At 41.0% G+C, this 10,074-nt stretch overlaps 2 protein-coding genes across 2 annotated transcripts; one reads left to right on the forward strand and one right to left on the reverse strand.

Moving 5' to 3' along the window:
• Window positions 1–619: 619 nt before the first annotated feature.
• Window positions 620–3,490, forward strand: lage3 (L antigen family member 3). Its single transcript, XM_083889145.1, has 3 exons — window positions 620–683; window positions 2,067–2,195; window positions 3,256–3,490. Exons 1-3 carry the CDS (start codon window positions 637–639, stop codon window positions 3,368–3,370), a joined length of 291 nt encoding a protein of 96 aa, XP_083745271.1. The 5' UTR covers window positions 620–636; the 3' UTR covers window positions 3,371–3,490.
• Window positions 3,491–4,329: 839 nt separating this feature from the next.
• Window positions 4,330–9,788, reverse strand: wdr45 (WD repeat domain 45). Its single transcript, XM_083897448.1, has 11 exons — window positions 9,664–9,788; window positions 9,362–9,446; window positions 7,805–7,879; window positions 7,618–7,722; window positions 7,415–7,520; window positions 7,219–7,313; window positions 6,090–6,169; window positions 5,774–5,982; window positions 4,976–5,077; window positions 4,730–4,875; window positions 4,330–4,628 (listed from the first exon to the last, which is right to left on the reverse strand). The coding sequence occupies exons 2-11, from the start codon at window positions 9,408–9,410 to the stop codon at window positions 4,519–4,521; spliced, it is 1,077 nt and encodes a 358-aa protein (XP_083753574.1). The 5' UTR covers window positions 9,411–9,446; window positions 9,664–9,788; the 3' UTR covers window positions 4,330–4,518.
• Between the last annotated feature and the right edge of the window lie 286 nt (window positions 9,789–10,074).

The raw sequence follows: 10,074 nt of genomic DNA on the forward strand, positions 1-10,074 counted from the left end.
GAAAACAGATTAATCACGTACTCACTTGTTCACTCTGTGGAAAAACGCTGCTGGACAAAGTGGAGAGTGAGGATGATGATGAGGATGATGATGAGGAGGAGGAAGAGTAAACCCAGATGATCGATCAGATTATCTCCAAACACAATCAATCAATGAATAACTAAAGACATGGTTTTATTCGGATTAAATCCACAGAGTCACAGAGCGAAGCTTCAGGGATGATGATGATGATGATGATGATGAAGAGGAGGAGGAACAGCTGACTTTGACAGGCGCTACTACAAAATAAAAGTCACCCGCTGCAAAATAAAAGTCATACCTCACTCTTATGTTGAAAGTCAGCAGACTCGGCTCTGATTGGTCGACTTTTAAAGCTCGTATTTTAATTGTAAATGGTGTATTTATTATAAAATGATCTAAAAATTATTTCCCCAGATGTTCGTAACTCGTCCTAATCCCGTTTTAATATTATTTTATATTTTAGGAGCCATTTTCTTTTCATTGTTTTTCCTGTTATGTTGTGGCTGCAGTACCACACACATCCGCTTGGTGGCAGCACCGCGCCACCGCGTCTCTCCTAAAATAAAAAAGAGTAAACGTCACTTCCGGTCCGCTGACTTCAACACAACATTCACGATGGCGGCGTCAGGAGAAGCCACAGCAGAAGCAGGAAAACTGCTCTTGTATCCTTTAAAAATGAACCGCGGAACTTTTATTTAACAATATCAGTGACGAGATTAAACCTTTGCGGACATTTTCTGCGCAAACGTTAATGAATAAACACGCGACGCGTGGTTTAAATGACAGGAGGAAGTGCGCTATGACAACACAAGAGCTGCTGTCACTCCTGTACTTTTGACTAGTTTAGAAAGTAAACGATGCTGAATTATTATTTTTAACATATGCCGAATTATTTGTTAGCATCTCCGGTTCGTTGTGGAAAAAAATCCTGCGCAGAAAACTGTCTTTAAAACACAGCGAGAGAGAAGAAAAGCTTAAATCAGCGTGTTTCTCAAGCGGATTCTGTAGTTGTGAGGTGGAGGAGTTTATGGACTGAGTTTTTCACTGTATTTTTCCGACTTTTCTGTCGATATTTATTTATAAGCAGTATTTAGTCTGTTATGTCGTGAAATTAATCTAATATTTAATAATAATAACTAAGATTTTTCTCCTCCGTGTTCTCTACCTTCTCCATTTACTAGGTTCACATTATCAGGGTAAACTTAACCAGATTATTTCCATGAATCACTTGATTTCAGGGCTGCAATTCTTCTTCTCTGATTTTCCAGCTTCTTAAATATCAGGTTTATTTGCTCCATATAATAAAAGAAATCATCAAAACAGATGAATTGAGAAAACAATCGACACTAGGGCTGAAACAATTTTGAATAAATATCTAATTGCGATGATTTAAACAGGAATTGCAATTGCGATATGATTCGCGATATCAGAGGGAATGGAAATCTTTACATCACGATTCTCATTTTCATTCGAAAAACATATTTAAAATGATTTACTGTGGGATATTTGTGCAGATCTGTGAGAAACAAAGATGTCCCCTGCAGTCTGAAGAATATGATGTGTATATATCAAGAAAATTATTCATCTAAAATGATATTTTGACACACATTTTGGCGTTAAATATTGCGCCTCCTGTGATTTGAAAATTGCAGTAGACCGTATTGCGATTTTGATTAATATTTGATTAATTCAGGCTTCTTAAATGTCTGGTTTCTTTGCTCCATATAATAAAAAGAAATCATCAAATTGTCACATTAATCGATGACTAAAAGAATTGTTCCTTGCAGAGTAATTACGTTACTCTGCAAAGTAAAATAAATAAGTTGCCTCCCTGAGCTTTAACTCTAGAAACACAGGTGATTTTGGTGGAATAAAACATTCAACAAAAACCTTGGTTATCAATCAAAAACAGAGAGAATAAGTGATGAAATTAAGCTTCCAAATTAAGCCTTTGGGAGCTTCCAGACCCCAAAGGTCTAATAAGGTCCAGTCTGAGCCTAAACCCTCTATAACTAGCATTAAACCTTCCTTCACCCCCCCCTCAGCTCTCTGGACGTCCCGTTCCCTTCGTCCCGTGAAGCGAACATCGCTCTTCGCTCTCTGTCTCCGGACCGAGAGCCGAGAAAAGGCGGCATCAGCAAACATCTGACGGTGTCCGGCAGCACGTTGTCCGTGTAAGACAGGGGTTCTCAAAGTTTTGATACCTGAGGGCCAATTTAGGAACCCAACATTGGACTGAGGGCCGCCAAGGGAAAAAAAAAACTGAAAAAAAACCTGAAAGAAATCACATTTGTAATAACTATGGCGTCCAAAATTTGACAAAACCGACATACTATACTATGTCTTCAAAATTTAAAACATTTTGGGGAAAAAGTTTTTGGTCCAAAATTGGACAAAAACGTTGTACAATACTATGTCGTCCCAAATTTGCCAATTTTTTTCTAACATAAATTCAGTCCAAAATTTGACAAAAATGACATGTATGCTGTCCCAAATTTGACAATTAAAAAAAAAAAAAAATTTGGTCCAAAATTTGACAAAAACGTTGTACAATACTATGTCGTCCCAAATTTGACATAAATGACATATGCTGTCCCAAATTTGAAAAAAAAATTAAAAAAAAAATTGGATCCAAAATTTGACAAAAACGTCATACTATACTGTCGTTCAAAATTTTACAATTTTTGGGGAAAAAAGTTTTTGGTCCAAAATTTGACAAAAACGTTGTACAATACTATGTCGTCCCAAATTTGACAATTAAAAAAAAAAAAATTTGGTCCAAAATTTGCCATCCCAAATTTGACAATTTTTTTCAAAAAAAAATTTGATCCAAAATTTGACAAAAACGTCATTCTATACTGTCGTTCAAAATTTTACAATTTTTTGGGGAAAAAGTTTTTGGTCCAAAATTTGACAAAAACGTTGTACAATACTGTCGTCCCAAATTTGACAATTTCTTTCAAAAAAAAATGTATTCCAAAATTTGACAAAAATGACATGTATGCCGTCCCAAATTTGAAATTTTTTTCAAAAAAAAAAAAACTGTAATTCATTGCGGGCCGCCAGAAATGTTTCTGCGGGCCGCCATTGGCCCGCGGGCCGCACTTTGAGAACCAATGGTGTAAGAGAAACCTGACCCCAAACCCTGATCCTCTCCGCTGATCCTTCCCTCTGTGTTTTGTTTTATTGTATTTTATTTCTAAAGAAGTGTGTTTTCTGTGGTGTTTGTCTCAGGAGGTGGAGCGCAGACGAGGCTCGGATCCTCCGAGTGTCCGTCAACTCGTTCCTGGATCATCTGTCGCTGGTGGTGGAGACCATGGAGACGTTCGGACCTCCTGTTTCTCACTGACGCGTCACAAACAAACAATCTGGGACTGTTTTTGTTGTTGTTGTTGTTGTTGGATCCTTTACTGGACTTTTCATCAGGATTCAGGAACACATTCACACTGTGGGTTTTATATAAAAGACATTTGAGCAACTGGCAACACGTGTCTTCTGTTTCTCCTCAAAAAAATTCTACTGTTTGACCAGGAGGGGGCACTGCTCCATCATTTTATCCACTTTCTCTCAGGAGAGAATCCAGAAGTTTGACCACAGTCATTTTACGCTCGACTGTGATTATAGTAATAACTGTGTCACGTAAATCCAAAACACTATTTATTTAGTCACAGTGAGGTGAAAACACATGTGACAGAATAATAAACGGGTAATTTTCCCGTCACAATAAAAACCCAGAGCTGCTCTGACATCGTTTGTCAGTGATTCTGGTGAAAATCCCGGACCTCGTTCCTCTGTTTTAGGTGAACGCAACCCTCTCATTTGTGTCATTTCGTTTTGAAAATGTCATTTAAGCCGAAGCTGAATTCTCGAGACGCAGACAAAAACATGTTGTGTGCGACCGCCGTGACGTTTAATTTCCCGTCGAAATCGAATCAACTAGTTTTTGAGTCCAAGTCGATGTTTTTGTGACGAGATCAGAGCTTTAACGCTGGTAAAATGATGTGAAATTTCAGATTGAATAATACGATTGAAAGTGAGATCGTGGAGATCAGGTTTATGTTTTTAACAACACGGATAAAACGAAGTCGTCTTTCATTTACCGAGCGTCTTTTGTGCCTCATATAGTGGTTTATGTGCATGTTTGATTCTACCAAAGCTGCTCATTAATATATATATGTATATATATGTATGTATATATATATATATTCCGACCTTCGTGCTCTTCCTCGTCCACGACAGTCGCTCGCCGAGTTCGTCACACGTGAAGATTAAACCCTGTAGAAAGTTCTGAAAACTCATAACTCATCGTCACAGGATCATCAAACAGACTTTTATGTTCATTCATACGTTCACAGATTCACGTGATTACAAACTTTTTTTAAGAAAAGAACCAAGCGTCAGCAGCAAGTCCGTGTTTTCCGTCGCTGCTTCATCTCCGTCTCCAGAAAACGACGACAACAATCATCGTCGTCGTCTCTTTCTTCAGTCTTTGTTTCCTCAGAAGTCGTCGTCGTCGCAAATGTCCAGATAAACATCGAAGGCCTCGCGGTTGCAGTTCCCGTCGGGCGTGAACACGTACTTATGGAAGGTCCCGTCCACACAGATGGCTGCGAGGGAAGAAGAAGAAGAAGAAGAAGAGTGAAAAACGATAACGTAGACACGAATAACACAAATTCACTTCCTGCACAATCGTCCGTTCGCTCCTCACCGATGACGGAGTTGACGTTCTTGGACGTGTTCTTCCCAAACGCGCAGATACAGGCGCATTCAGCGGGAACGGTGAAGCTGGCCAACGACCACTGACTGTCCACGTACTGACCGATCACCGGACCCACTTTACCCACACGAGCCAGTCTGAGGAGAGAGGAGGAGGACGGTGAGGTTTAAAGAAGCTCTTCAACGCAGTTTTGGGAGGGGAAACAAGACGATTGTGTGGGAGAGGTTGTGTCCTTACGCAGAGCGGCGGTTCAGTTTGGTGTCTTTCAGCGCAAAGATGTGAACGGTGCCTTTATCGCTGGAGGCGCAGAGGAACGACGAGTCGTGACTGAAGTTGATGCTGGATTAAAAAACAAGCAAAAAAACATCACAAACGGCCTCAAAACACAACTCTGAATAACTTAAATTTGACTAAAACGTAAACAAGAAGTTTAGCTAACAAGTCATTTTGTATAAAATAAAACAAAAGCATCATAATATGTGCATAATAATGTGCTTTTTGTCTCGCATATTAGCATATAAATGGAGAAAAAGTATCGGGCCAAGCACGGACCCCTGAGGGACGCCACAAGAAACATCACATTCACCACGAAATTAATCATTTAATAAATATCGTGAGGTAAACGTTGCAGATGATAATCGATTCAGATGTTACTGAATCGACGCGTCCGGAGACGGGGGCGTCACCCAAGGTGCAGTGCAGAATAAAGCCAGTGGGGGGCAGCAGAGGTCAGAGCTGACGCGGTGCAAGCACGTACCTCAAATAATAATATTCCACTGAGATCGATGTTTAACGTTAATCGAACAGCTTTTATAACAAATACGGTTGTGATTCAAGCTAATTGTGTGTCGCAATATGTAGCGTAGCGTGACACGTATCGCATCATAGCGAGAAAACCGACGGCAGGAATCATGGTGCGTTCCATTTGGAGACAAAACTCGACGTTTCTAAAGGTCAAGAACCCGTTGTTGGCTAAAATTGTGGATCAGTTCGTGTCGACTGTGACGCTAACAAAGTTAGCTGTAGCTGTGGTACCAGTAAAGCGTGGCCGGGTCGGTTCCTCTGCGCAGCTCCACCAGTTTGTCTCTGGTCGTGGTGTCGAACAGACGTATGAGCGTTCCTTTGCGAGAGGCCGACGCCGCCACGCTGCCGGGCTGATTCAGAGCCACGCAGGCGATCTCGCTCTGGTGAGCGTTGATGGTGAAAGGAGCAGAGGATGTTCCCGGTTTGGTGTTGGACAAGTCCTGAAAATAAACAACAACAACAACAACAACAACACATATGTGAAGATGTTTGTTAAGATTGTCTTTTGGAGGAGGATAAAACCCTGAGTTAGGAGTTTGAAACTCACCACCAGCTGCAGGCTGCCACATTTATGACCTGGAAAGACCAGCAGCTGTTTCTCCAGACTGGGACATAAATCACACAGACCTGCGACAAAAGGTCAAGTTCAGCATCGCACGCAGCCTCACGGAGACACTTTTTAACCTTTATCACATTATAAATCAGGGGTCTCAAAACTCAAATGAGCTGAGGGCCTAATGAGGTTCAAGTTTGGTCAGTAGGGGGCAGTCAAGTGAAGAAAAGCCCAACTGTGTGAGGGATAACAACTGTAGAGTCGGGGTGGGCGATGTTAGCTTAAAATCAGTGCTGTCAAACGTTAACGCCGTCAACGGCGCTTAACGGCGTCAACAACGCACGTTAGCACACGACACATTTCCATGATGTTTAAGTGACTCCCCGATTGTTAAAATGAGTCTCTGTAAAGTAACGCTAACCTTTAAAAACAGACGCACACATACTCAGTACACAGGTACGCTAGTTATTTGTTAGCGCTGCTCTTTTCCTTTAATAAACAGACCACTCCAGTTCCACTGTAGGCTAACGCTAACGGCGCTTAAAAGGAGCTAACTGGTAAACGGTGCCTGGACGGTGTCACAAGGCGCTGCTTTTTCAGGTCAGTCGTCATGGAAACGTGTCGTGCGTTAACGCTTGTTAAAAAACATCTCATTTTTCTATTTGTGACAATATTTGACATCATTTCAAAGTAAAAGGTGTTTGTTTTGAAACGCAAAGACATATTATCCAGAATTTAAAAAAAAAACATATTGATGATGCGAAATATGTAAATAATCAATAATTAATATGTAAATATCAAAAACAGCCACATGAAATTGACGGAAGGGCCGCTGATCTACATCAAAACAAGAGCAACTTTTGTGCATCACGTAGCGACTTAGCGTTTGCGTTGAAAGCGTGAACATGAAAATGTTTGGTAAATTCATTCAAACCTGATTTTATGGGTTATTTAAAACACAAATCTGAGCCAAAAGTTTGCTCAGATTTGTTTTGGGAGCCAGAAACAACATCTGTGGCTAACAAATACCTGGTTGTTAGCCTTTATTTACAGTTACGTCGTACGACAGATTAAAAAACGTCTGAACAGAAACTGATGAAGATGAAGGAAAGGCGTCTTTTACCTTTGGGATTGTCTCTGGTGTCAAACTCAAAGAGTTTGGCGGGGTTGTCTGGAAAACTGTACACGTAGATTCTGTTCTTTAACACGATGATGATCCTGTTAAAACAACAACAACAACAACAACAACAACGTCAGTCACGTGACACACAGCAGGACACAGAGAGAGAGAGTGAGTGAGTAAAAGACGCTGGACTCACTTGTCGTGTCTCATGCGGACGGCGAGGACGGGTTTGGTGAAGGTGAACTCCAGCACCAGCTTGTCTTTGGGGTCACGTGACTCGCGAGCGTCGTCCCAGATCAGCACTGGAAAACAAAACGAACAACAACAACAAAAACAAAGCTGAGCGTCTACGTACGCGAAGCACACAAACAAACACAATCCGGTCACGGGATTACTCACCAGATATCTCTGAGAACTTGGGATTGACGCCTCCTCCGACCACGGCCAGCAGGTTGGATCGATGCAGCATGGAGCAGAGAGCCACGCTGCCCACCTGCTCGTGATCTACACACACACACACACACACGGGTCACGGTTCAGTGCCTCAGAGACGACAGTGAAGGTCAAAGGTCAGCGCGGGACTCACCCAGGTGACCTTTCTCCATCAGAGGCTCCACGTTATAAATCCTGACCCCGGTCTCCATCGCACAACAGAAACAGCCTTTTAATCAGAGAGAGTGAGTGAGAGATGAACACGTGAACGTTTCTGCACAACAACAAACAACAGAACCGTGTGTTGTTTTGTTTATTATCGTCTTGACGACGCCATGATTTACCAGATTTCAGCGTCTACTTTTTTAACGGTTGTGTTGCGATCGTCTGGATGATTGTTGCGTCCCATGACCGGTAATTTGTGAGGTTTGGGCCGACATAAAAATGTCTAAAATATGCATTTAATTGCGTTTAAACTTGTGGACTTTAATCACGTTACACATCAACAAAGAGGGGTTTTTCCTCAGTTTTGTTTATGAGAGTTTGACAGTTCATACATCAGCATTTTAATAAGAACAAATTGTTGTGTCGTGATAAAAACCTTAATCTTTTTATATGTATATATAAATGTATATATAAATATATATATATATATATATATATATATGTATAGTAGATGAAATCAATGGAGCAAGAACTGTGAACCTGAATTCCCGACATTTGTGCTATATTTTCATATATAAACATAGCATTTCTGACATTTTATCCACCTAACAAAAGACTTAACATCCAAATTAAGTCTACGATATCTATCTCACTGTTAGACAGACTTTACAAACCACTCACTCTCCCACACCAAAGCCCATGGAGAAAATCAGTGATTTTTTAGCTCCCGGGAACACAGGAGCTGCTGGTCCTCTGCTGCCTCGTGTGGTCACTTTGTGTCACCGAGGTGAATCTGATCGAAAGTATTTTTAAAAGCCGAAGTGACAAAACAAGACATTTGAACAAGTTTGTATTTTAAATACTGTGCTGTGACGTTAAAATCACTGATTTTCTCTATGGGCTTTGGTGCGGGGAGAGTGAGTGGTTTACAAACTTCAGTTTACACAAGGAAAAGTTTGTCTAACAGTGAAATAAAGACGTGAACGCGTTCTTAAGATGTCGTAGACTTAAAAACTGACATATATTATATTATTAAAGGCGCCATATGTAAGAATGTGGCCAAAAACAGTTACTACATTCAAATTCAAAATACAGAGGTTTTTTAGGTTTCGTTTTTTATGACGTAACTGGTTCAACCCCGTGGTTGCTCGGCAGCTGAGACTCTACTGACTGCAATGATGTAGACGGCGGTAGGTGGCGCCACATGCCATGATTTCAAAACATAAACATGATTTGCAGTCTGCAAAATATTTGTTTTAATGCAAATATTTTGTCTGTACTGTTGTTGTTGGTGAGTTCAGTTTGTTATATGAACATTATTCCTGAGTCTCTGTGACATATTAGGAGGATTTTATGATTTAAGGCAGCCATGTTTTCACTGAGGGTGTACAGTGCCTGTCATAGTGTGGTTCTCAACACAGGGGGGCGCTCACACCTCCTGACAACGAGTCAGTGACGTAAAACATCCACAGTAAACTCAACACTGTGTGTGTGTGTGTGTGAGTGGATAAACTGTTAGCACTGAGCCTTTAGCATTGGTTCTTACTCTGGTCCTGGTTGAACTGCAGGCTGTTGACTCCTCTCTGCTGAGTCATGGCGTCACGGCGCTGTCACAGCTTCACCACAACAACCTGTGACACGGCAGAAACACACACACGCACGCACACAGACACACACACACAGTCAGACACAGACATGCACACACACACACACACACCGAGGGTTGAGCAACACTCCGCCACTAGCATCGCGCTAGCATCCTGGAGCTAACGCGGGCTAGCGGCGTAAACCGCGGCTTCGCTCGTACTTTAGAACTTAGAACTTATATGACGTAAATGAAAGTCTCACCATGAACTCGACGAGTGACGTCACCGCCGCGTTGATTTAAAGGGCGGGAAAAAGAAGACACAATCGAAACAAAAAAAAGCGACGATGATGGAACGCCGAGGTTTGTTTTTGTTTTTCGAGCAGACGTCACCGTTACGTATTTCCGGTTTTCTTCCTGCTTCCGGTTTGTATATATTATTTACCAAATTAAAAGCCAATACGAATAATAACACAAACAACGTCAGATAAAATGTAAAAATAAATGACACTTCAATACATATATAATTTGATGTTAGTTGTATTGTTATTTTCCTCTTATAAGGTTAGGAAGACGCTGGTTTTCCCTGTTATATGAGTAATAATAATATTTTTTTAAAAGAAGTAATAGTAGTAAAAGTATTAAGAGGTTGTTTCTGTTGAGCATTATAACCC

This window comes from Microchirus variegatus, assembly GCF_963457635.1.
Source record: "Microchirus variegatus genome assembly, chromosome: 1".
NCBI classification, from domain to species: Eukaryota; Metazoa; Chordata; class Actinopteri; order Pleuronectiformes; family Soleidae; genus Microchirus; species Microchirus variegatus.